The sequence below is a fragment of the Eleutherodactylus coqui genome, chromosome 1 (assembly GCF_035609145.1).
Source record: "Eleutherodactylus coqui strain aEleCoq1 chromosome 1, aEleCoq1.hap1, whole genome shotgun sequence".
NCBI classification, from domain to species: domain Eukaryota; kingdom Metazoa; phylum Chordata; class Amphibia; order Anura; family Eleutherodactylidae; genus Eleutherodactylus; species Eleutherodactylus coqui.
In genome coordinates, this window is record NC_089837.1 from 75,221,154 (window position 1) to 75,248,737 (window position 27,584).

The window sequence follows — 27,584 nt, forward strand, 5'->3', positions numbered from 1 at the left end:
CTCTCCCCTTTACTGAGACCGCTGCCGCCGGCTGTCCTGTCCCACCTGCGGTCCCCGCTTTAACTCCGTCCATCTCCCCTGTACTGTCCCCGCTCCCGTCGGCTGTTCTCTTCCCCTTACCAGCCCCGCTGTCCGTGCCCATGTGTGCTGCCGCTGGGCCCTCTGTCACTGTCCCTGTGTCCCTTGTAGTGGCGCTACAATAGGGTTTGCTATTACTACTGGGGTCACATATTACTACCGGGGATGCAACAGGGGTTGCCTATTACTACTGGGGCCGGAATAGGGATCGCCTATTACTGCCAGGGCCGCAATAGGGGTCACCTATTACTGCAGAGGCCACTGTGGGGATCACCATTACTACTGGGGCCACCAATATAGGGGATCGCTATTACTAGTGGGGCCACCAATATAGGGAGTCGCTATTACTAGTGGGGCCACCAACATGGGGGGAGGACATTATTACTACACGGGGCAGATTAGTTGGGGAATTTATAGTAGCTGTAGCAGCAAAGTGGATGAGATTTTGACATGTGGTGCGGGATTTAATTCTGCAACATGTTAATTTTAAATATAATGTATATCAATAGCCCATCCAGCGCCCTTTCCTGTGTGTTTTTTTTTTTTTTAGGCAGCACTGTCCTTTTTATAATGATGAAGGTAAAAATCATAATTTGTAATAAGCCACACCCTAGCCACACCCCTGATCACACCATAGCCACACCCCTGACCACACCATAGCCACACACCCTTTTAGTAGGGATGCTGCGCCGTAAATTTTTTTTCCCAGGGGTGCCCCAAGGCTGAAAAGGTTGGGAAACACTGATTTGGGTAATGGTACCAGTATTAATTAGCTTTGGAAATAAATTTAGGTGGAAACTCCTTTACTTCACTTAACACTGATGTGGGGGTTATGGGTTTTTTACGTACCACACTGTAAGGCTGCATGAACACAGCAGAGTGGATTCCGCATGTGGAACCCTGCAGCACCCGCGTCCATGTTTTCTTGAATCTTCATCTGTACTGCTGATGGTCCACACGGCTCGCCATTGGACATGCGCAATACAGTTTGTTTTTTTTATTCCTGTTTTTCCTGCAGAATCCAGGGCCGTGGGTCAGATGGCTTCCATTGACTTCAATGGAAGCCGTCCGTGCGGTCACTGCAGGAAAATGGAGCATGCTGCGATTTTCAATTGTGGTTTCCCCTTGTTTACTTGAAGAATCACTTTACCATAGCATTCTATGGGCTGTATTTGCTGCAGAATCCGGAGGCGGACGCCCGCTCTGGATTGTGCAATTTAAATCCGCCCATGTTCATTCACCCTAAATGAACATGGTTTGTGACTGGTGGATGGGCGTGAGAGGGAAGGGGTTATAAAATCCACAGAAGGGTAATGCTAACTGAACCAAGTGTTAGATGGTACAAAGACATGTAGAGTCATTGTGAGGTTATATAATGTGTTTAATCTCTAGACTCAACTGATTTATAAGCCAATGAATGCTGCAACACTATCATCCATTTATGATTGGCACAAACTCAAGTCTATAAGCCTTCCATAGAACTGACTACAACCTGGGGGAGAGGAAATAATAAGTACATGTGATTGATCTAAAAGTGATAACAAGGAATCCTACACGTAATCATAGTTATTTATGTTACTTATATACTGCCAACATGTTAAGCAGGGATGTACTGAGGCTGTCATCAATCATATCAGCCCCTTCCCCCATTGAGCTCAAGATTAGTGTTGCTCGTCTTGATCGGCCAGGCAATGAAAATGACTGACCCAATTTTAGCCAAATCTAATCAGGTAAGTTCAACCGAATTTTCAGTGAAAATTGCTAGAGATGAGCGAGCATACTCGTCCGAGCTTGATACTCGTTCGAGTATTAGGGTGTTCGAGATGCTCGTTACTCGTAACGAGTACCACGCGATGTTCGAGTTACTTTCATTTTCTTCCCTGAGAAATTTGCGCGCTTTTCTGGCCAATAGAAAGACAGGGAAGGCATTACAACTTCCCCCTGCAACGTTCAAGCCCTATACCACCCCCCTGCAGTGAGTGGCTGGCGAGATTAGGTGTCACCCGAGTATTAAAATCTGCCGGCCCGCGGCTCGCCACAGATGCGTTCTCACTTAGCTGAGGGAAAGTGCTGTTGATGCCGGGGCTGCTATAGGGAGAGTGTTAGGAGTGATTTTAGGCTTCAAGAACCCCAACGGTCCTTCTCTATATGCGCTCAATGGGGCCGGCGGCAGCAGCGCCGACCCCATTGAGAACATATAGAAGACAAATCATTCTTCTCTGCCACAGCTGTAACAGCTGTGGCAGAGAAGAACGATGTTTGCCCATTGAATTCAATGGAGCCGGCAATACAGCCGACTCCATTGAAATCAATGGGCTGCCGACGATCGCGGGATGAATTGTCGGGAAGGGCTTAAATATATAAGCCCTTCCCTGCAATTCATCCAGAAAAGTGTTAAACTAAAAAATATATATATACTGACCTGCTACCGGCAGCCGGAGTTCCGCGCGGCCGTCCTGCAGTGGGTGTGAAGGGGGTGTGAGTCAGACCTGCCCCCTGATTGGCTCAGCGCTGAGCCAATCAGAGGCAGGTCTCACTCACACCCATTCAGTGGGTGTGAAGGGGGTGTGAGTCAGACCTGCCCCCTGATTGGCTCAGTGCGGAACTCCGGCTGCCGGGAGCAGGTAGGTCAGTATATATATATTTTTTAGTTTAACACTTTTCTGGATGAATTGCAGGGAAGGGCTTATATATTTAAAGGGGTTGTCCCGCGCCGAAACGGGTTTTATTTTTTTTCAACATCCCCCCGTTCGGCGCGAGACAACCCCGATGCAGGGGTTAAAAAAGAACACCGCACAGCGCTTACCTGAATCCCCGCGCTCCGGTGACTTCTTACTTACCTGCTGCAGATGGCCGCCGGGATCTTCTCCCTCGGTGGACCGCAGGGCTTCTGTGCGGTCCATTGCCGATTCCAGCCTCCTGATTGGCTGGAATCGGCACGTGATGGGGCGGAGCTACACGGAGCCCCATTGAGAAAAGAAGAAGACCCGGACTGCGCAAGCGCGTCTAATTTGGCGATTAGACGCTGAAAATTAGACGGCTCCATGGAAACGAGGACGCTAGCAACGGAGCAGGTAAGTGAAAAACTTCTGATAACTTCTGTATGTCTCATAATTAATGCACAATGTACATTACAAAGTGCATTAATATGGCCATACAGAAGTGTATAGACCCACTTGCTTTCGAAGGACAACCCCTTTAAGCCCTTCCCGACAATTCATCCCACACTCGACCGCAGCGCATTGCTTTCAATGGAGCGGGCTGTATTGCCGGCTCCATTGAATGCAATGCGCTGGACAGCTCCGCCCGATTTTCGGGCGATTTTCGGGCACCGGTCACGCGATTTGCGGATGCGCATCTGTCATGCGATCCGCAAATCACGCGAAAAAACGCCCGTCTGACTAAGGCCTTAGTCAGACGGGCGTTTTTCGCGCGATCTGCGCATGCGTCCGGCCAATTTTTATCGGACACATGAGCGCTTTTTATGCGCTCGTCTGATAAATTATAGAACAGAAATCGCAGATCGCACCTATCTGCGATCTGCGATTCCTGTTCTCTTCTCTATATGCGCTCAATGGGGCCGGCGGCAGCAGCGCCGACCCCATTGAGAACATATAGAAGAGAAATCATTCTTCTCTGCCACAGCTGTAACAGCTGTGGCAGAGAAGAACGATGTTAGCCCATTGAATTCAATGGAGCCAGCAATACAGCCGACTCCATTGAAAGCAATGGGCTGCCGATGATCGCGGGATGAATTGTCGGGAAGGGCTTAAATATATAAGCCCTTCCCTGCAATTCATCCCGCGATCGTCGGCAGCCCATTGCTTTCAATGGAGTCGGCTGTATTGCTGGCTCCATTGAATTCAATGGGCTAACATCGTTCTTCTCTGCCACAGCTGTTACTGCTGCGGCAGAGAAGAACGATCTTTATGCTGACAGTGCGAGGTGGGGGGCCCACTCTTGCCGCTATTGTGGCTTAATAGTGGGACCTGTGAACTTGAGATGCAGCCCAACATGTAGCCCCTCGCCTGCCCTATCCGTTGCTGTGTCGTTCCCATCACTTTCTTGAATTGCCCCGATTTTCACAAATGAAAACCTTAGCGAGCATCGGCGATATACAAAAATGCTCGGGTCGCCCATTGACTTCAATGGGGTTCGTTACTCGAAACGAACCCTCGAGCATCGTGGAAATTTCGTCCTGAGTAACGAGCACCCGAGCATTTTGGTGCTCGCTCATCTCTAAAAATTGCCCAAAAATCTAATTTCCCATAATGCCTGCTACAGAGGTTAGTGTGTAGCCACATCACTTTGATGATATCACAAAATGTGTCCTCCATCTTGCGTATGGGCTGCAGTGTCATTGGACACCTATATCACATGACCTAGCCATATATAATATAGGCATAGTATAACCAGAGGCCATTTTACAGTTCAGCACAGGACAGAGGAGCTGTACCAAGTTTATATGTCTATATAACATGTGGTCTGTTGTTAGGGACAGATATTCTGCAGAGGATATTTTGCTTGTATACTGGGGTTCTATGGGAGGAAGCAAAGAAAGAAGCAGCATCACGTTTATATGCCTATATAAACATGGTCTGTTGTTAGGGACAGATATTCTACAGAAGATATATTGCTGCTGGGTGGGAAAGATTTAGCTTGTATACCAGCAAAGAACAGTCTGAACAACTCAATAAGACATCCCTGTACAGCTTCCACCCCAAATATATTAAAAAGTCCATCATCATCAGATACAACCGAATCATCTGCTTTAGATCAACAGACAGGGATGAACATTTACACCATCTTTAAAAGGACATCATATTCCAAGACTCTCCCCATCTATGCCACAGGCAATTTGAGGAACTTTATAATGAGGAGTGCATTGCCCTCTGACACACAAAAAGGAACTTATGCCTGCAAAGTAAGGATCTGCAAGACCTGCTCACATATACTGACTGCGGACAGGATACGGATCCCCAACACACAGCAGGACTATAGGATCCCAGGGACATTCACATGTTCTGTGTCCGATATTGTGTACCTGATGTCCAATTCGGGGGCTTTATGTTGAAGAAACAGGAGAAAAGCTTCAAGCAAAGATGAGAGCTCATCGCCACACAATTAAAAAAGACAGATACCTATGACTGAGAAGGACACAACACAGAACATACGAAGGATTATTATATTAAAAGGCAACTTTAAATCTTAACACCACAGAAGAACTTGGGAGTACAAACTTGTGACCATCTTTGAGACCCTTTACACAGGCATGAATAACTCTAAGGCCTCATGTCCACAGTCAGGTCGGATTCCGTGCAGGAAACCCCACATGGAATCCAGCCCTGCAGGTGGCCCATGCTTGCCACGGATCGGACAGCTTCTGCGATTTGTTTTTCCAGACCGAAAGGTTCAGAAAGGCAATCCGCATGCTTAAATTAATTTGCTGATGCCCATGCTTCCCTATGGGCAGCATGATTTGTGGATCTCTCGCGCAGGTTCATAAATTAAACCCGCTCTTACGTTCCTGTGGGCAAGTGAGCACCGGGCCCACGCAAACGTTACCAGAGGATAACGTCCAACACCCAACGGAACGTTACCAGGGATAAGGACTGCCAACAGGAAACCAACACTCACCTTGCATACCAGCACACATAACAGATGGAATTGCTGTAATAAATACGAGGGATTAGTTCATGAATTGGCCAAGTCACTTAAGCCGCGAGACCAGTGATCAAGGGTCCTCGTATCTCACGTTCCCTACACTAGCAAGACAACTGACCCCAAGCTGCAGGGAGAATGGTAGGATCCTACCTAATAAGCAAGGTGATCATCTGGAAAAAGGCGGTCCCGGACTGGAACCTCGGTCCTGACTATCCCTGAAGGGTTAATACGTGGAACCATACAGAACACAAATCACACACCACCACACTAGGGCTAACATGCAAGACAGAACAAGCACATAGAACAGTTCACTCCTCATTTCTAGCCACCAGCACAGACATACAGAACATGATGCTGTTCACACCATATACACAGAACACGGCTATCTACACCTGTGGGAGATATCCAATATGTTCACCATTTTGTATGTATTTTCTGTTGTCAACTGTGAATATACTGTATTTTGTGTATGGTCTAATCCTTTGGGGGAAGGGAACTTTCCCCCCCCCCCCTCCACAAGAATTGGAGAAGCAGTGCTGTGTGTCCAAGAACTGGTCAAACCAGTTCTAACTGGCAGAAACCTATCTAGGAATATCTTTGTCTTTGTCTTGGTCAAGCAGAGAGGAGAAACAGGATGTTCTTCTCATGAGACCAAATTCAAGAATGAACTGAGCGTGCTCACCGAAGTTCCTCCCAGATGGATGACATCACAAGCTACCTCACAAATACCTCCCTCTGAGAAATGGCCTATCAGCTCACTGTAACTGCTAAATTGCCTGACTTCCTGTGTTGAAACTTATTTAAGTTTTACCCGTGCTTAATAAAGCTAGAGATTCTTTTGGGACACATGATGTAAGCCGTGTGGTCTTTGAAGGCTCTCCAGGCCTGTACACATATTATTTAATTTGGAAACGCACAGTATATCTGAAATAGCGAATTTTGCGCTAACACACCTGATGTCTGGCCACCTGCACAAGCACTGGACCAGCCACTGTTCACACACAGAACACATGTACAAGCATGTAAGACCCTAGAGTGCAGGGATACCATACCCAGCCAGCTTAATCATTCCCCACCTGTGGGGCTGTGCTGCTAGAAACCTATGTGGCACAACAGATCCCAGCCAGCACAACCCTTACACCCGCCCGTGGACGTGAAGCCTTAGGATTTTATGGTGTGGTGCAGGGATTTTGATGCAGGGATAGCTCAGAGACCTGGCTGCCCCCCTTTCCCCAACATCAATTTATAAACCATAAACTCTCACATTCCTATTAGTGGACTAATTAAGTATTCACTCCTCTGCTCATCCTGTTCTGCTATTGTTTTAAGTATAAATTAATCACACCGTGTCTGTGTGCTTTTATGTAATAATCTTTATTTATATAGTGTACAACATATTCTGCATCACTTTAAAAAACATACAAAAAATAGATAATAACATCCAGTAATAAACCAATGCACATCTTAAACAATAGGGGTGAGCGGCCCGCTCACAAGAGCTTACAGACAATAGGGAAATATACACATAGGATAATATACATATATACATAAAGCTGTGTGAGTGGATCGCCAGTTGTGTTTGTGAAAAACATAAGAGGTGGTGTGTGGAGGATTCACTGGGAAAATGGGGCTCAGGTTCCCAAGGGAGAGTGTAGAGGCAGGATAGATGGAGTAGAGCTTAGATTAGGGAATATGGTAGGCCACCCTAAAAGGAGGTGTTTTGAAGGCACACTTAAAGCTGTGGGTGTTGGGAATTATCCTGATTGGGATAGCACGTTCCAGAGAACTGGTGCGTCTCAGGAGAAATCTCTGAGATGGGAGTACGAGGTTCGGATCAGAGAGGAATTTAGTCTAAAGTCCTTAAAAGAGCGGAGAGCACAGGTAGGGCGGTAGACAGATAGTTCTATGAGTTTTTGTATGTGTATATATATCTTCAAATATATCCTAGTATTGCCTGATGAAGAATCTTAAAGGGGTTGTCCCGTGGCAGCAAGTGCAGTTATACACTTCTGTATGGCCATATTAATGCACTTTGTAATATACATCGTGCATTAAATATGAGCCATACAGAAGTTATTCACTTACCTGCTCCGTTGCTGGCGTCCCCGTCGCCATGGTGCCGTCTAGTTTCAGCGTCTAATCGCCGGATTAGATGCGCTTGCGCAGATGGGTCCTTTACCTTCGGCTCCCTCCGGCAGCAGCGGCGTTCTGGCTCCGCCCCTTGTACGCATCATCGCGTAGCTCCGCCCCCGCCACATGTGCCGATTCCAGCCAATCAGGAGGAATTGGCACATGTGGCGAGGAGACATCTTCTAAGTGCCAAGTACTTTTTGGACCAGGTAAATGGTCAACATCCTACTTTTTACACTACATACTCAGCTAGAATTATCCTTCATGTTCCACAGTTAATTCTTCCAGTATACAGAAACACTTCACATGTACGGTGAACTGTAAGCAGTTTGTTTTACACTTTCCTACTTTTGGTGAGAATCCACCAGTTCCACCCAATTTCCGTTCCTGTTTTAAGCTTAGGAAAATTCGAAACCTTGGAATCTATTATTTTAGGCTCTTGTCCCTGCTCCGCCTGTAGTTGGCCCAGACACTCCTCTGTCTGAGTTAACTTTTTACTGCAGCTTCTGGCTTTAGTGCAAAGTGCTTTGCTTCCAGTCTGACTTTAATATTTAACTGTGTGACAGGAACTCTGAACAGCGCGAAGGAGCGAGAGAGAAGTATTTAACACATCACAAGTCAAACCGAGAAATGCATATTTTAGAAGTGAGAAGCTTCCTCTGCAGAAGGAGCCGCAATCTTAAGGAGGTTCTCAAGACCTGAACATTGATGGCTGGATACACTGAAGACCTTTTTAAGAATGTTTACAGTGCTCCAAGGAGTATATGCTAAGACTGATACTAAAAAGTAAGGATAATTGACTAGATGTGCTTCATGTAAGACTCCACAGTTCCGTTTTGTGCTGCTATGGGCAGTGGCAGCAGTAAGAGCAAAAGAAGAGTCATCAGCATTTGCAGTCAACAACCTCTGCACCCTAAAGAGGTATCCAAAGGAGAAAGCCTTGTCTGTGAGCAGAAAGAAAGGGATGAAGGGAAGACGGCACAGGCCACCCTGTCTGTTTTGGAAACGAAAGAAAGCAGGCCCCCTCCAAGTGACCCAGATCTGCAGCTACTAGATGACATACTGACTGAGTCTGAGGATTGCTTGTCTTGGCAGAAGCCCATTTGTAAAGGACAGGAGATGACAAACTTAACCCATACTAACTATAGCTCCGAGTCGCTGTCACAGGGCCAAGAAAATCAAAGGCAGGATAAACAAGTTCCAAGGATGCTAAGAATTAAACCAGAGCTGCATCCAGTATCTTGTGAAAGTGAGCAAACCCAACACAGACTGCAAGATATAGGAGATAGCTGCAGCAAAACAGTGAGTAGAAAGCATATTTACTCCCGACAGCTTTCAGGGACTACATATTTGAGGGCTTTAGTTACCATTACCTAGAATGATTTCCAGGGTGCATCTAATTGGTCATGGATGTTAATTAGTATTTTAACAACCCCATTTCAGATTCTGGGTCTTCCTTGGGCTAGGTGCAAACGAACATATTTTTGGGCTATGTCCTGTCCATGTAATTTCACAGACAGCACACAGCCCATTATAGTCTATGATGCTATACATGTGGTCGTTTTTTCATGCGGACCATCATGGGATTCCCATGACATGTCCTATTCCTGTCCTTTTCGCGGAAGAGAAATACAAGCCAGTGCATGTGAATATGTAGTGTCTATCGGACATCACATAGTCTGGTGTCCATGTGTTGTCCTATGCTACTTGTGCCCTAGTCATTCGGGTTAAACAAGTAAAGCCTCGTATTGGGGGTTTGCCTATTTGCCTATTTCTAATTTCCCTGCACCATTACTTGGCACACAGGCCGGCCTTACAGCACATCACCAGACCTTGGTGAAGCATGAGCTACTGATGGCTTGGCCTAAGCTCGTTGCCACAAATTAGTAATAAAACGGCTGTACAGGTAGATTAGTGCCGGTAGGGTGCTGCTGCATCTACTGTACATGTGCTTACTTTTGCAGTGCAGTCGCAGCTGATTAAGGCTTTCACACGGCCAAGAAAATCTCACACAAATGGGAACCCCATTCTTTTGAATTGGGTCATAAACATGAGTGGTATGTGCTATCTTTGGGCGTTCCCACGGAACGCCTTGCCATTGCTTTCAATGGGGCCTGCAAAGCATTACATGGAGTGCGAGGTGCACGCGAGTGCGATGCAAGGTTTTCCTGCCTCCCTGAAGTCATGCAAGGTATTTTTAACACAAAAATGCCTCGCATCTGCATGAACATCGCACAATGGCGAGCGCAATAAGAGCCGGGTTTCACATCCACATATCACACTTGCCCGTGTGAAATTAGCCTAAGGGTCCTTTTAAACAGAAAGTTGCCCAGCGATTATTGTTCCTGCATATTTGGACAGGAGCGAAGATTGCTCAGCAAATAGAGGTGGAATGGTCCGGAGATTGCTTCCATTCACAGTAAACAGGCAGTAATTCACAGACGAACAACTGCCTGTTTGCACGGGCCGATCATTGCTTGATTTTCATGCTTGCACAAAACGTACCGTTGTTATTTAGAGTGGAAGTGTTATTAGAGCACCATACTGTATGATGCTGATGATTACTTCTTATTTCTACGCCATATGGGGAAGGGGTACACCAACAGAAGGTACTACAGAGGGCGCAACCAACACAAGACCTGTCCTACAAGGCACCCATTAAAATCAGTGCTGTATGTTCATTGCATGCATTGCTCACAGCGGACAGTCATCCGTCTTCTAGAAACTCCCTATCATTAATGGATGTGCCCTAATAGAACTTATGTTCTATGGGTTGTCTTAAGACCCATTTATACATAATGATTATCCCTTGAAATTTGTTGAAACAAACGAATTAGAGAGATAATTGTTTGCTGATTTTTCAGTCCGCTTAAAAAATCTTGTTGGCTCGCTGGCTTCTCATCCGGTGCAAATGCTCCCTGCTCAGCGCTCCCAATAGGAGGTGAAGCGCTGAGCAAGAAGCCCGTGAGCCACCGGCAAGTCTTTCTGTTTAAATGCTCTGCACGACCTCTGACCACCTTAGTGGTGTCGTCGGCTACCTATCAACAAAATCAGCGTCCTTACAGGCCCTTACACAGGTCGACCGTATAAGGGGACAAGCCATTGTTAATACGGTCGTTCCTTGCTATAGAGCTGTCACTGGTCAGCTGCAAGTCTCCGCATTCACACAGGGAGATGTATAGATGAGCAACAAGCATTTACATGCCTGTATATATAAGATGATCAGCCAACGAATAATCACTCATCTGTTAGTTGATCATTTGCACTTTTACATGGCCCAATGATCGAGCAAAAGAACCTTCGGGCGAACATCCTTGCCCAATTATCAGACCATATTAAAGGCTATTTAGACTCCTTGCATCTATATCAATAAGAAACACACATGCTAGCCTCCCTCAAATGCTAAACCCTTAACCCTTTCCCACAAAGACAAGATAGCAAAACACAATATATATAATCACAACTATATCTCAGGCAAGCCCAACTGAAATCCCAACACCTCAGCCCCACCTCCTTGCTAGCGGTACCTGGCCAGCAGCAAACTGAGCTTTGGGTTTACCACTACCCAGCCCCTATCAAGACTAGCGCTGCCATATCTTAGCATACAATGGCAATGCCTAGCTCATTGTGTGGCCACTAGATGCCGTGCCATTGCTGGTTGAAGTGTTGCTTCGCCATACCCATCCCTACTTTTCTGCCAACGCTTTGTAAATGATCTCACACCTAAAAGACACCTCTCCGGCATGTCCTGCATAGAATTGTTAAAAATGTCTTCGCTACTATCCAACGGGTGCGCACCATCAGCCCCGTACAGTCCATCTCATTTCAAATCAATGTCCTCATGACTCTCAATTAAGCCTACAGTGTTTAGAGATGTAACAGGTGACTTGAAATTAAGGCCTTGAATGGGAATGCAAATACGCTGTATCCAGAACTGGCTGAAGTCCAATGAGAATGCAAATCGGATCTCTGTTTATACAGACTGCACAGTTATAAATGTTTGCTCATAGCATCACCTGGTGGTGAATCGAAACCCTACGATACACGACCATAATACGGTTCTATACAACTGGAGCCGTTACTTATAAGGCACCTACCATCTTCTATAGGGTTTTACTATACTTCTAGACAGGATTACCAAATTTGTAGAGCCCTTACAGAAGTATTGGGATCTCTGAAGCTCCGTCTTTCAGATCTGCTTTGTGCTCCCCTCACGGAACAGGAAATTTGAGTTTCCAAAAGCGAATATGAATATACCCTAATCTCTTAAATTGACTCTCGTCAGGGTCAGTTTGATTTGTAGGTCTTCACTGTGTATGTTGTATATATAAATATTGCCATACATTATAATTAATGTAGCAATTGTAGATAATAAGTGCACTGACATGCCAAAAGTCAGGTTACTGCTTGAGAATGTCCACAGTTGTATCAATTTTGAGGTGTTCTCTTATGATTAAGGGTTGCTCACGGCAAGGCGACGTGAATTACTGGATTTCGAATGAGGTATGATAGTAGATGCCAGTCGGGTGGGGCATTCCATTTACAAAGTTGTGCGGGCATTTAACATTTCTCGATCCATATTGCCACATGTGTACTAGAAATACTTCATAGAAGGTATGACCACCACAGTGGACAGCATAGTGGCTGCCCATGCGTGCTCTATGATTGCAATTGGTGGCACCAGGCTAGAATTGTTCATGCAAACAGACAGGCAACTCTAGCAGAAATCACGTCCACATTCAATGCAGGAGGCCCCACATGCTTATCCTGCAGGTCAGTGCAGCGTTCTTCAGCTTCCATTGGATATGGAAGATCCACGAGAGTGCCTCTGGCAGCACAACAATATTTGAATTGGATACAGTGCCTCACCCGGGCTTGTGAGGTTGCTAACTGGACCCTAGGGGGCTGGCAACATGTGTCATGGTCCGATGTGTCATGGTACCAATTGTTTCAGACTGATGGTAGGGTTTGTGTGTGGCACATCCCTCATGAAGGCATGGACCCCGGTACTGTGCCGACTAGTGGTGCTCCATAATGGTGTGGGGTGTGATCTCATGGCATGGGTTTAGTCTAGTGGTCTGCCTCAACACATCATTGAACAGTGACTGCTACTTTTCACTGCTTGATGACCATTTGCTGTCCTTCATGGCCATTATGTACCCCAACAATAATGAGATATTTCAGCAGGATAATGCATTGTGCCTTCGAACCCAGGTTGTCCAGAATTGGTTTGAGAAACTTTCTGAAGAGTCCCTATGAAAGATGCTACCTGCACGTTCACCCATTATGAGTCCAGTCGAGCATTTATGGCATGTGATGGAGAGGTCCACTCCCACATCAGATCCTACACCTACAAATACGATGGAGCTGTGGATGGCTATCCAGATGACATTTCTCAACATCCCTCCATATGTCTTCTGTCCACTTGTAGAATTGATGCCATGCCGAATTGCTGCACTTTGCTGGACTAGTGGGGTCCTACACAATATTAGTTTATGTCCCATGACTTTTGGCATGCCATTGTATGTAAATACTTTGTAAAAACATTGAGGTTATTTTGTAAAATTGGATCCCCAATCCAAATGCCGTTGGTTGTATAGCTTGTGATTTAATAGGAAGTCGGAAAGAGAAGTATGACTGTCAGTTCTTGGTAAGTCAAAATGATAAATGGTAGTGATAGTCTGGTGAAGGAAAATCCCTAGTTTTTTGCTAGCGTTGTGTTGTTTTTTTTTAATTAACCCTTTCCAATCCACTGTCTGCCGTCTAAAGACATTCTGATTGAAGACTGTACAGCTCCGATGTCAGAAGACGTCCGGCAGGGTATTCTTACTGTAGATTACTGGCCGCTCAGTTGTTAGGAGCCTCTCCAGCATGTCCCATACCGCAGTACTGGCTCTAGCTAGCAGATGGCGCCATTGTATAATGGCAGAAAGAGAGAGCCCCCTAGGAAACCCTGAATCCAAAATTGGATTGCAAAGGGTTATTGCAATGTATTGTAGCCAACCATATCAGGCTTGGAAGACTAACTTTTGGGGTATGTCGACACTATGCATTTTATATGCAGCTTGGAAAAGGGGTTAATCCTGCTGTGGGAAGTCACAGCAAACCATCAACATGTTGTGGATTCTCCATGGATTGTTTCCGCACCATGCGGATGAGATTTGTTAGAATCTCATCCGCATGGTGTGTACTGTAAATGATGAAGATTTTTCACAAGCAATTCCCAAGGTGGGACATCTGCGGCGTTTACACTGTGTGAACGCACCCTTCAATGGGATGATCACCACTTTATCTTATATATGGCCTCCAGAGATGTTGATGTACGTTGGTGTGACACATAGTAGCAGCTCTTTTCATAGCCTTCAGACTTGGAGTCATTGGGAATGTTACTGCGCGCATTATGTTATTTTAGAAGTATAATAAAGTATAAAGTTAATAAGTATATATACTTAACTTATGCCCTCTGTGTTACGTGCTGAGAGCAGCGTCTTATGTCACCGTGTTCTTGTCTTATCTTGCCTTATTAAATTAGTCACTTTGCTTGTCATAAACCCATGATCCTTAACACGCTCCACACCTTAAATTATTTTTTAAAAACTTTTCACATAATACCGGTATTTGATTCATTTTGCAGACACTTAGATTTTCTGTTTTTGTGTCTATTTTCAGCCATTTCATGCTATTTTCTCTTTCAAATGCATAGCTGCTTTTACCATTGTTGTGTGAACACTGTTCACCTCTACTGTGTCGTAAGATATGTGACCCATCCGCTTAGGCTGTATTCACATCTGCATCAGAAGCTCCTGTTACGTCCAAGATGGACGTAGCAAATATATCACTGCGTCCAAAACAGACGCAATTTATGTGTCGGTTATACACTCCAAGTACAAACACGGATAATACAAAATATTATATAATGAAGCACAAAAATGAGGAAATTGGGAATTTTAGCGCTAACCTACTGATGCAAGAGAACCTAAAAGTGGGGTGATCGCCCTATTGAGGAAGGCCCCACATCCGGAAACAAGGTTGATCCTGACTTTTCCTATTCTAGCTTGGTTTTCAATTCCCAATTGTTGTTCTAAAGACCTGTATAAAGGGGTCAGACCTTGATTTGAAGGAATGCTGCTATCCAATAGATGGCAATAGCAAGCAACCTCAATCATTTATCTAACCTTTCACCCGGAATTACTTTAGATCCCATATACTGTAAATGGCATTAGGGAGGTTTCAAAAACATAAGGAGGTTTTAGAGCTTTCACAAGCCAGGACTGTGAGATACTGAAATCAGTACACTAGTGTTGAGCAAACCAAAGCAGTAGAAGCCCATTTCGGATTGAGTTTTGCTAAATATTTGGTTCAGCGAGAACCCAAATCTCAGGTGGTTCATTTTGGCTGAAGCCACTAAAAGGAGGAAAAAGGAGAAGGAAGAATATTTTCCTTCTCCTCTTTCCTTTTTTTTCTTCTTTTTTCCTCTTCTTTTTCTTTATCTTCATTAACTTGGTCTTAAAAACATCTCAAAAGTACACAGATACCCTACTAGATGACATCTGAGTGTTCTATGGGGCTTTTCTGTCTCTTAATATTATACAACAGTTTTAAGGGTATTGGTGAAAGTTCAGGAAGCCTGGATCAGATCCATTGTAGAGCACTTTATGGATGATATGCTAATAACAAATGGTTACAGAAGTCAATATGGTCCAACAAACCTACAATGCTTTCTCAATTTCAGGCTCCAGGAAGCAGAAGGATCTTCGACCTTGAAAACAACAATTTACTGCGGTACGTATGGAAAAAAATCCTTTGTGTGAAGTGTGATTGCTCTATGAATATGGCAGATGAACTGAACTGCAGGGAAGATGGGGTACAGAATTCTGTTCACAGATGACTCTTACCCTCCAAAAAATGCTTATACCGTATGTTTTCATATAAATCCGGGTTCAATTCTTTTCATCGAGCTCTGTTGTTTTTGGTTGAAGTATGTAATATATAGTTGATTTTGGGTAATATGCTTGATATCATAGTGTGCAGTGCCATAAATTACTCCAAAGACCATTAATCATGGTGTATGCTCTTAACTGCTTGTGGAAGATTACCACGGTGATATTTTTTGATCTTCTGACCATGGTAACATGCAATTTGACTATGCAACCAGAGGAACTAACCTTTAAGTCCATTTTATACCCTCAGTCCAAGGGTCAAGTTTTTGCCAGTATGTCCTTTCGCGTTTCTGATCACACGTATAAGTGATGATCCAGTACAATTATGGGCTACAGTAAAGATTCCTACTCCCAATTCTTTTTGAGATCCCACTTCAGACACTGGACAGACGTTCGGCCTTGTCTAGGATATATATCCATTTCTTTCCCTAGGGGCTGAGAATTAAAAACCCCTCTGGGGTATCACAAAAGGGAACAAGACTGATTATGTAGTTTTTGTATGCCCTACTCCCCTTACCTATAACATTCATACTGCGATATCCAAATTGTGCAATGCAATTTCCACTTATAGACTATGCAGATAGGTGATTTCTACAAAACGTAAAATACTATATATTCCTGATCTTTGATTGAAATCTCTGTTTTCTGTTGACTCCTAGGCAGTCTCACACGTCTCCTGATCATATGGAAGCACAAGACCCTGTTGTATATGATGACACAGAGGAAGCCCTGATGGACAGAATTGAACAAGAATACTCACAATTCCATCCCATTGCCCCGATGTACTGTGGAAAAATGTGAGAGCCAAACCCCACGAGAGAGACTAAAAATATGTCAACTCTTCCACCCCTTGATGTAGCTGTCACCAGACTGTCTCGCTGTGCTACTATAGATCTGCGAAGACGATGTTTGATCATTTAAATTGTTGTGTTTTTTTTGTTATTACTCCATGAGGGGCTGCAACCCAGCAAGTCCAATAACAAGATATTTATATGCTGCCCCATCAGGACGGGAGGAAGTAGTACTATAGATTGAAAATGCTTACTTACTTCACTTTTGGAAGTCTGGAGGCTAAAACAGAATTCCCGAAGTACAAATAATCCATCCAACCCGTTTTGCAAGGTGTTACCAAAACATTAATCAAGTTGTTTGCAGTGGGGATATTAATGATTTAAGGTGAAACCTCTTAAAAATGACCAACCAAACTTTCACTGAAAAATAGTTTAGAGCTGTGGTCTTCTCAAAGAACAGGTCACTGTACAGGGTATATAATAGAACTGAAAACCTACTTTGGTGTCTTTTATAAAAGAGTGGACTTTTGGAAAGGTTATATAATATAGAGGTTTGTCTATGCATTTAAGGCTTTCTCAGACAAGCTTATTTTAACACTGTATTTAATTCGTCTTTTGGGCCTAAGACCTTGTTCATGGCTTAAGTGCAAAACATACTGGTGAACCTGGGACTGTATTAAACAGACCCTAGGTACAATTTAAAGGGGTTATTTAGCTGCAAACTATTGATGGACTAAGAGGTCATCATTAGTAACTTAGTGGGGGTCTGTCACTTAGAACCCTCGCTGATCAGCTCTTGGCAGAGCCAGTGTGCTCGTGTAATGAGCTGATTTCTGCAGGCCTAGTATTGCAAGCATTGAAATGATATGGAGCTTTGCTGCCTTACCCAGCCTGGCCACTGCAGTGAAAGCGGAGCTGTCTGCTTCCTGCAGAAATCAGCTCAGCGAACCAGTTCTGAAACAGCTGATAGGCCTTAATCCTGCTTGGTGGAGCCCTGCGGATCTACTATTGATGACCTATCCTGAGGATATTTTCAGGACTGTCACGGTTTTGTGAAGATGCATCATAGCCGACCAAGACGAATGGTGAAGACCATGAACAAATGTTTCTACTAAAGTGGATTTTCCATCAAAAATGAAAAGTAAATCAGAAGTTAGGCCGTAGATAAAAGTCAGCCAAATCTGCAAATTTCATTTTTCAAGCAAAATATTTTGGTTGAGATTTATCAAGGCTGGTGCAAAGCAGAGCAGGTACCGAGAGTGATCAGTCAAGTTGCTCCTTCTGTTTACCAAAAGGCATGTGAACAATGAAGGGTGGAATCAGAATGTTTGCTATGAACCAATGCTTCACATTTCCCTTGCACCATTTTTAATAACCTTCCCCCATTTGAGCTATAGAGAGCTCTTTCTGTATTTAGTACATATAGATTGGCTGACTATCTTGACTGTAGAAAGTATAAACACTATGACAAAGATGCCTATAGCATTACATGGTGTCTGCACTGTATGTACAGAATATATGTATATAAGCCTTGTGTAGGTAGTTTAATAACACTTAAAAGACATAGGGTGCTGAGTTGTCCTTTCGGTAGCTTTTCGAGCTTATGGGGGTTGCCCAGTTGTAAACTATTGATGGTCTATTCTCAGGATAGGCCATGAATAGTAAATCGGTTGGTGTTTGCCACCTGGAACACCCTCTCTGTTCCCTGGGCAAGCGCACTTATTTCCTGAGCTGACTTCTGCATGCAGTAGACCGCTCCATTTCCACTGCAGTAGCCAGGCTTGGTGTCACAGGCTAAGTTCCCATTCACTTCAGTGCCTGCAATACCAAGCTGCAGAAAATAGCTTAGTGCACAAGTACACCGGCCCTGCAGACAACTGAACGGCGGGGTACCAACCTGACCACTGCAATGAGAACAGAGCTATCTGCTTCCTGCAGAAAACAGCTCAGTGCAACTTATTGGTGGGAGTCCCATGCTGCAGACCCTCACCAGTCTACTATTGATGACCTGTCCTGAGGATAGACCATTTCTAGTTTACAAGTGGACAACCCCTTTAATAAAATGAAGGGAAGGTAATTTATTGTATTTGATATTAGAAAACGAAAACAGCTTATTAATTAATGCCGGTAGGATGCTGGTCATTCGTTACCCTCTTTTCCTACAGTTGGGTCTGTTATGGATTTTTGTCGTTGTTGTGTTTTTTGGTTTTGCCCAATTCAGGTAACGTATTCTAGTTTGTATGACATTAAAGGTTTTTTTCACACCTGTAACTTTTTTATTGTTCAAAAAAAAAAAGCTTTGCAAATAGTCGCTTAGCCTTTTGTATATGCATCTCCTTTGCAGATTTGCATACCTATGACCATGTGTCACTCTCTCCATCATCTGCTCCTTTTTCTACTGCTTGCAGGCTAGCTAGAAGCTAGGAGTCCGATCGGAGTAACACATGCATGATCAGACTACACACCGGTTTTTCCTTATAGTCTTTAACCATGAAAACACATAGGTCTATGTAAGAGCTGCGTACAAAAAGTGGCTATAATCAAGACTATTTGCAAAGTTGTTTCATGTTTTTATTTTTGATGCAGTGGAGCACTATAAAATAATTGGTTGGAAAAGCGTACACAGCCTACACTGGCATTGAGCGAACCAAAGCAGTCGAACCGTGTTTCAGGTTGAACTTTGCTAAAAGTTCGGTATGGGCAATTTGTCATGGTCGAACCCACTAGAAGAAGGTAGTGGTCATCGTGGTCTTGTGGCTAGCACTGTTGGGGTCCTAGGTTTATATCTGACCAAGGACAACATCTGCGTGGAGTTTGTATTTTTCCCCTGTGTTTGTGTTTCTTCTCAAGAAATGCATGCACTATATAAAGGTGATTATTATGAAGAAACCATACAAACACAGTGGGGAGAACATACAAACTCCATGCAGATATTGTCCTTGGTCAGATTTGAACCTAGGGCCCTTGTGCAACTTTTTTCCAAAATTCGGCTCACCGGCCAAACCAAACTTTTCAAAAGTTCACTCAACACGACCCTTCACACTCTACTACAGTGAGTATCTATATAGGGCATAGTGCTGTACTGTGAAGAATCTGAAACAGTATTTTCTGTGTTTTTCATATTGAATAAATGTTTCTTGTTACTGTTTTATATGATATGTTACATCCATACGCAAAGAACACAACGCATGCTTGTTAACACATTCTTCAGTAGTCAATGCTGGGAGTATAGCACAAGGGGAATGTGTCATTAAAAAATGGCCTATTATATAATTTTTTTGATGTTAAACCTAGTTTTTACGATTTTTAGCGGATATTTTTAACTCTTGATGTCACAATCTTTGTATTAAAAAAATCTTAAAATCCTGCAGCAGTCGCAATGACTACCTAAAAAATGCTCTGATACGTCCTGTTCTGTTGAGAAAATATTTCAGCAGTCATCTCATTATCAGAGCAAACAGGATTACAATGAAAAGTAACACCTCTACACAGTTATTACAAATGATCTTCCCAATGTGAAACGTTCAGAATTCACATTTAATGACTCAGATACATAAATTTGATTTCAATGGAAACAGAAACTCAAAAAGTTTTGTTCCCCTGTCCCAGCTGCAGCAGAAGCCATATCTATAGCATCCAGGTGCGAAATCTTTGGGATTGTTTCCTCATGGAAAAAGAAGAAGGGGCCGTACACCTTCCTACAGAATATAGCGCAAAACACCTGCACCTTGAGGGAGTTGCACATATGCTCCACATTGGTCAGGAGGGGTGTCATCTCTCCTTAAGAGAAGGTGTGTGGAGACACCTAGGAGATGAGTGAGGCGACTAATAAGGCCATGCATTCTCCGCTGGGTAATATATGCAAATAAGGAAGATGGAATATTACCTCTGCAGCACCACCTATTGGATGGCAGCATTCCTGCAAATCAATGTACGACTCTTTAAACAAGTCTTTAAAACAATGATTAAGAATAGGAAACCAAGCCAGAAAACCATACACAGACAGCTGTTTCGCATGTGGTGTAGTATATAGAGGAGCTGTCGGCTCTCCCGTGTGATGTAGTATATAGAGGAGCTGTCGGCTCTCCCGTGCAGTGTAGTATATAGAGGAGCTGTCGTCTCTCCCGTGTGATGTAGTATATAGAGGAGCTGTCGGCTCTCCCGTGCAGCGTAGTATATAGAGGAGCTGTCGGCTCGCCTGTGCGGTGTAGTATATAGAGGAGCTGTCGGCTCGCCTGTGCGGTGTAGTATATAGAGGAGCTGTCGGCTCTCCCATGCAGTGTAGTATATAGAGGAGCCGTTGTCTCTCCTGTGTGATGTAGTATATACAGGAGCTGTCGGCTCTCCTGTGCAGTATAGTATATAGAGGAGCCGTTGGCTCGCCTGTGCGGTGCAGTACATAGAGGAGCTGTCGGCTCTCCCGTGCAGTGTAGTATATAGAGGAGCCATTGTCTTTCCTGTGTGATGTAGTATATAGAGGAGCTGTCGGCTCTCCTGTGCAGTATAGTATATAGAGGAGCCCTTGGCTCTCCTATGCGGTGTAGTATATAGAGGAGCTGTCGGCTCTCCCGTGCAGTGTAGTATATAGAGGAGCCGTTGTCTCTCCTGTGTGATGTAGTATATAGAGGAGCTGTCGGCTCTCCTGTGCAGTATAGTATATAGAGGAGCCCTTGGCTCTCCTATGCGGTGTAGTATATAGAGGAGCTGTCGGCTCTCCCGTGCAGTGTAGTATATAGAGGAGCCGTTGTCTCTCCTGTGTGATGTAGTATATAGAGGAGCTGTCGGCTCTCCTGTGCAGTATAGTATATAGAGGAGCCCTTGGCTCTCCTATGCGGTGTAGTATATAGAGGAGCTGTCGGCTCTCCCGTGCAGTGTAGTATATAGAGGAGCTGTCGGCTCTCCTGTGCAGTATAGTATATAGAGGAGCCGTTGGCTCGCCTGTGCGGTGTAGTATATAGAGGAGCCCTTGGCTCTCCTATGCGGTGTAGTATATAGAGGAGCTGTCGGCTCTCCTGTGCAGTGTAGTATATAGAGGAGCCCTTGGCTCTCCTATGCGGTGTAGTATATAGAGGAGCTGTCGGCTCTCCCGTGCAGTGTAGTATATAGAGGAGCCCTTGGCTCTCCTGTGTGATGTAGTATATAGAGGAGCTGTCGGCTCTCCTGTGCAGTATAGTATATAGAGGAGCCCTTGGCTCTCCTATGCGGTGTAGTATATAGAGGAGCTGTCGGCTCTCCTGTGCAGTGTAGTATATAGAGGAGCCCTTGGCTCTCCTGTGTGATGTAGTATATAGAGGAGCTGTCGGCTCTCCTGTGCAGTATAGTATATAGAGGAGCCCTTGGCTCTCCTATGCGGTGTAGTATATAGAGGAGCTGTCGGCTCACCTGTGCAGTATAGTATATAGAGGAGCCCTTGGCTCGCCTGTGCGGTGTAGTATATAGAGGAGCTGTCGGCTCTCCCGTGCAGTGTAGTATATAGAGGAACCGTTGTCTCTCCTGTGTGATGTAGTATATAGAGGAGCTGTCGGCTCTCCTGTGCAGTATAGTATATAGAGGAGCTGTCGGCTCTCCTGTGCAGTATAGTATATAGAGGAGCCGTTGGCTCGCCTGTGCGGTGTAGTATATAGAGGAGCTGTTGGCTCTCCTGTGCAGTATAGTATATAGAGGAGCCATTGGCTCGCCTGTGCGGTGTAGTATATAGAGGAGCTGTCGGCTCTCCCGTGCAGTGTAGTATATAGAGCAGTGTTGGCGAACCTATGGCACGCGTGCCGGAGAGGGCACGCCGAGCCCTTTCTCCTGGCACGCGTGCTGTTCTCTAGTATCACCCCCTCCTCCGCACTGCAGCTCAGTGGGAGAGCTTCCTCCCCTGTCAGAAGTATAGGCGGGCAGTTCAAATCCAGCGCTGACGGCAGCCTGAGGTGAGGGGGATTGCCGGAAAACACTGTTATCTAGCAGCTCCTCGTCCCCCCACACTCCTCCGCACAACAGCCTAATCAGAGCGCTTCCTCCCCTGTCAGAAGGAAGGCGGGCAATTCATATGCAGAGCCGACGGCAGCCTGCACTCAGTGTGATTGTCCTGTGAGTGGGGTGGAGCGGAGCTGGAGTGCAGCAGTAAGGAAAACCTGGGCGGAGGTTAAAAGGAAGACCATAGCTGCCTGGTTAATGGAAGATAACAGCACTTACTGCAAAGATAAGGGCATCATTAGTGTAAGATCATGTAAGAAACACCTGAATGTACAGAAGCTTCAGGAAGAAAGTAACTGACAGAAGGGCTTCACTGCTAAACCCTTCTCAGCTCACCCACTGCCCGCTGCACACATGAACGCGGGCGGATTTGCACTGTGGAATCTGGAGCGGGCGTCCGCCTCCGGAGTCCACAGCAAATACTGCACAGACACGCTGTGGAAAATCACTTTTCCAAGTCCACGAGCGGAAATCAATTGCGACTTTTCGCTCGCGGATGGAAAATCGCAGCATGTTCTATTTTGGCCGAACGCACACAGCGGATTTGCATTGTGGAGTCCACAGCGGGCGTCCACCTCCGGACTCCACAGCAAATACCGCCCCATAGCATGCTGGGAAATACGTGGTTTTACTTCCATTAACAGAAATTGATTGCGATTTTCCGCTCGCAAAGGATAAATCGCAGCATGCAGCAATTCTGTGAGGGCTACGCATGCACGGCTCCCATTGAAGTCAATGGAAGCAGTTTGTCCTACGGCCATTTTGCAGTCATGATTGCAGAATGGCCACAGGACCCGTGTCAGCGCGGCATAATCTGTACTGCGCATGCGTGCTGTCTGACACATCCGCAATACAGATTATGAAGAATCCAGATAGGTACGCGGAGGTCACTGGCCAGGCACAGGGTTGGATACTGCTGCGGGATCTGACCCAGCTGTGTGCAGGCGGCTCAAAGGCCACATTTAACCCCTTAATGACACAGCCCCCTTTTTTTCCATTTTTCGTTTTTTCCTCTCCCCTTTTAAAAAATTATAACTCCTTTATTTATCCATCGACGTCGCTGTATGAGGGCTTGTTTTTTGCGGGACGAGTTGTATTTTTCAATGGTGCTATGTAATGTACCATATAATGCAGTGTTCCCCAACTCCAGTCCTCAGGGACCGCCAACAGGTCATGTTTTCAGGATTTCCTCAGTATTACACAGGTGATGTAATTATTGTCAGCGCCTCAGACATTGCCACAGGTGTTCTTACCATAGGAAATCCTGAAAACATGACCTGTTGGTGGTCCCTGAGGACTGGAGTTGGGGACCCCTGATATAATGTACTGAAAAACTTTTACAAAATTCTAAGTGGTGTAAAATGAAAAAAAAAACTAAATTCCGCCATTTTTCAGTGCGTTTTGATTCTACGGCGCACAAACTGCAACAAAAATGACCTGTAAACTTTACGGATCAGTACAATTACTACAATACCAAACTTTTAATTTATTTTTTCTGTACTACTTTTATTTTTTTTCGAAGGCATCTCATTTTTTAAAATTATTTTCTGCCGCCATCTTCTGTGCGCAATAACTTTGTAATTTTTCCATCAACATAGTTGTGCGCGGGCTCATTTTTTGCAACATGTCCTGTAGTTTATTTTGGTATCATTTTGGAATATGTAGGACTTTTTGATCATCTTTTCTGGGAGACAGGGTGACTGAAAAAGTGCATTTCTGGCGCTCTTTTTTTTTTTTTCGGACGACGTTCACTGTGCGGGATAAATATTGTGCTACTTGGATAGACCAGACTTTTACGGACGCGGTGATACCAAATATGTATTTTTGTTTTATGATTTAGATTTTTTTATTATAGATTTGGCAAAAGAGGGTGATTTAAACTTTTCTGATTTTTTTTTTTTTTTTTACAATTAATAAAACTTTATTGATCTTATTTGTACTTTTTTTTTTTTTAGCCCCCCTGGGGGACCACAACTAGCGATGCTTTGATCGCTCCTGCAGTATGATGTAATGCTATAGCATTACATCATACTGCGATCTGACAGGCAGCCTATCAAGCCATCTCACACGGGAGGTGGGCGTACGGGACCCCCAAACATCGTTTGCGGGAATTTAAAAGTTGCTGCTGATTGCAGCTATTGCCCCGCGATCTCTCTTCATACATACCCCGCACCTGCATGACCTAAATGTACGTTATATAGCGGGAAATAAGCAAACTGTAAACATATCGGTGGGGTTCACCCGGAGTGGTATTCTGCAACATTTACAGTATTGGCAAAGTGGACAAGATTTTGAGAATCTTGTCCACAAGTTGCGGAAATAACCCGGACAAAATATGTGCGAAACTGACTTGTGGTGCGGAATTTAACCCGCGACCTGCCAATTTTATCGCTGTCTTTGTTGCAAAGTTCATCCCTCTCAATGAGGGCTCACACACACTTGCGTTTTTTTTAACGCTGCGATATCGCTGTGATTGTCAATGGGGCTTTCTAATGTTAAAAACACATCACAAGTTGGTGCTTTGTGATTTTAGTGCGATGCGTTTTTAACATTAGAAAGTCCCATTGACAATCGCGTTAAAAAACATAGTGATATCACAGCGTTAAAAAAAATCGCAAGTGGGTGTGAGCCCTAAGCCTACCTAATCTCTGCCTACACAACTGAGCTGAAGACCAGAGTAGGCCCTTTAGGGTGAAAACCGATGGCCGTATGCACAACTACGCTCACCAGCACGAGGCGCAGTTGCGCCTGAATGAGGGCAATTTCTTCCCTTTTGCTGGTCATTCACACTCTGCACCAGAGCGCAGGAGTGGGGAAAAAAAACTGTGGAAAAATAGGCATTGCCCGATCTTCTCCGCACGTTCTATTTACTACAGAGCAGGCTGATCTTTTCTCGGCCATAGTATTAAAGGGCAAGTAAAGAACTAGTTAAAACAAATCCACTGAAATCCATCAGCTTCAGTGGGTTTTTTTGTCCTGTTATACAGCTGTGATTATTACAGCAGCATAAGGGGGGAAACCACGTTCGCCTAAAAACTACCCCTAAGGGTTAAAACAGAAGGCCATATGTGCAATTATGCTCGCCACTACAGAGCATAGTTGCGCATGAACCGTTTTTTTTTTTAATCAGGCCATTCAAACTCCTCTGAAACCGCCCTTCCAGTTACATTGCCGTATTGGCACTTTGCAATAAATAAGTTGGTGTTGGGTTGCAAATTGGGCGCTTGGTCTCTAAAAGGTTCGCCATCACTGATATAGAGGAACTGTCGGCTCTCCTGTGTGGTGTAGTATATAGAGGAACTGTCGGCTCTCCTGTGTGGTGTAGTATATAGAGTTGTCCCCTCTCCTGTATGTTGTAGTATGTGGAGGAGCTGTCGGCTCTCCCGTGTGGTTTAGTATATGGAAAAGCTGCCGGCTCTCCTCTAGCGGTTTCTAGAAGGAACTTGTATAACCTGAATTAGATTATGAGCCCCTTTAAGGACAGAGAGCAATACAAAATTTTTGGTGGCTTTACACAGGACGACATTCGGGTGCTTAAGTGTCCGACTGTTAGTTATTTGGATGACTGTCAGTTGCTCATCACTTCTGTGCTTGCACACAGGAACAACAGTTGCTCAGTGAACAGAGGTGAAACACACCAGAGATTTCTTTCAGCCACCCACCTCCATTAACTGTGAATAAGCAGGTATTGGAAAATGAGCAACTGCCTGTTTATGCTGAGCAAGAACTCGATCACTAGTTCCTTTGTTTTAGTGAACTGAAATGAAGCGACTAAGGACTAATGAGACATTTCTTAGTACCTTGTTGGGTCCCGTGTTTGAGCGATTTTTTTTAAGCCAATAGTGGACCCATGTAAAGTCACCTTTAGTAATATAGTGTGTAAGGACTAAATGTAGATATGTCCCTCTAGTTTAGCCTATTAATCTCTTCTCGTGTTGATCCAGAGGAAGGCAAAAAAAAAAAAAAAAATCACCAACCCTTCTGAAGCAATCGGTGATTATAACCTGTAACATTGTTATACTCAAGAAAGGTATCCAGGCCCCTCTTGTATTCTTTTAGTGAGTTTTCCATCCCCACGTCCTCAGGCAGAGAGTTCCATAGTCTCTCTGCTCTTACGGTAAAGAACCCCCTTCTGTGTTGGTGTAGAAACCTTCTTTCCTCTAGGCGTAGAGGATGCCCCCTTGTTAGTCACAGTCCTGGGTATAAATAGATGATGGGAGAGATCTCTGCATTGTCCGCATATATATTTAACATAGTTATCAGGTCAACCCTCAGCCATCTTTTTTTCTAAAGTGAAGAACCCTAATTTTAATCTCGAGGAAGAAAAACGGCTGTCCGCGCTCCTAGGGATATCAGACTCTGATCCGGGATAATAAATTCCTTTTTTATTGGAAATACATACAGGGATCTGCGAGCAACGCGTTTCAGTAGATACAACTACCTTTCTCAAGCTCTATCTATAGAGCTCTATCTCTGCGATAGAGCTTGAGAAAGGTAGTTGTATCTACTGAAACGCGTTGCTCGCAGATCCCTGTATGTATTTCCAATAAAAAAGGAATTTATTATCCCGGATCAGAGTCTGATATCCCTAGGAGCGCGGACAGCCGTTTTTCTTCCTCGTGGTCTATTTGAATTAAGCCCCGGTTATCCGGTGCAGCTTATTTGGATTGCCCTGCTGCTCTCCGACGAAGGTTGGATGGAATAATGACTATTTTACAAGCGGACTTGGATTGCGGTGTCAGCGAGGTGCCTCTTTGCAAGGTATCCTTGTCTGACACCAGGTGAGTTAAACACTCATTTCTATTTTCTTCATGTTAAAATGATATAACATGTTATATTAAAAGCATCAAGGCGCCTCCTTATAACTTATTTGTCCTAATTTTAATCTGTTTTCAGTCTGTTCCATACTTCTTTCTAGGTTAGACTGATATTTAATTAAGAGTTTACTTTATCACTCTGCATTTCACCTGACTTTTTCCTGAGTTAATACACTGGCAAAGAGAACTAACAGCTTTGCACC

General features: G+C 44.5%; 1 protein-coding gene across 1 annotated transcript; it reads left to right on the forward strand.

The window, feature by feature from the left end:
* The first annotated feature begins 8,431 nt into the window (after nucleotides 1-8,431).
* LOC136621682 (uncharacterized) lies at nucleotides 8,432-19,754 on the forward strand. The gene is made up of 3 exons (XM_066597347.1): nucleotides 8,432-9,174; nucleotides 15,605-15,654; nucleotides 16,472-19,754. The coding sequence occupies exons 1-3, from the start codon at nucleotides 8,719-8,721 to the stop codon at nucleotides 16,611-16,613; spliced, it is 648 nt and encodes a 215-aa protein (XP_066453444.1). The 5' UTR covers nucleotides 8,432-8,718; the 3' UTR covers nucleotides 16,614-19,754.
* The last annotated feature ends 7,830 nt before the right edge of the window (nucleotides 19,755-27,584 follow it).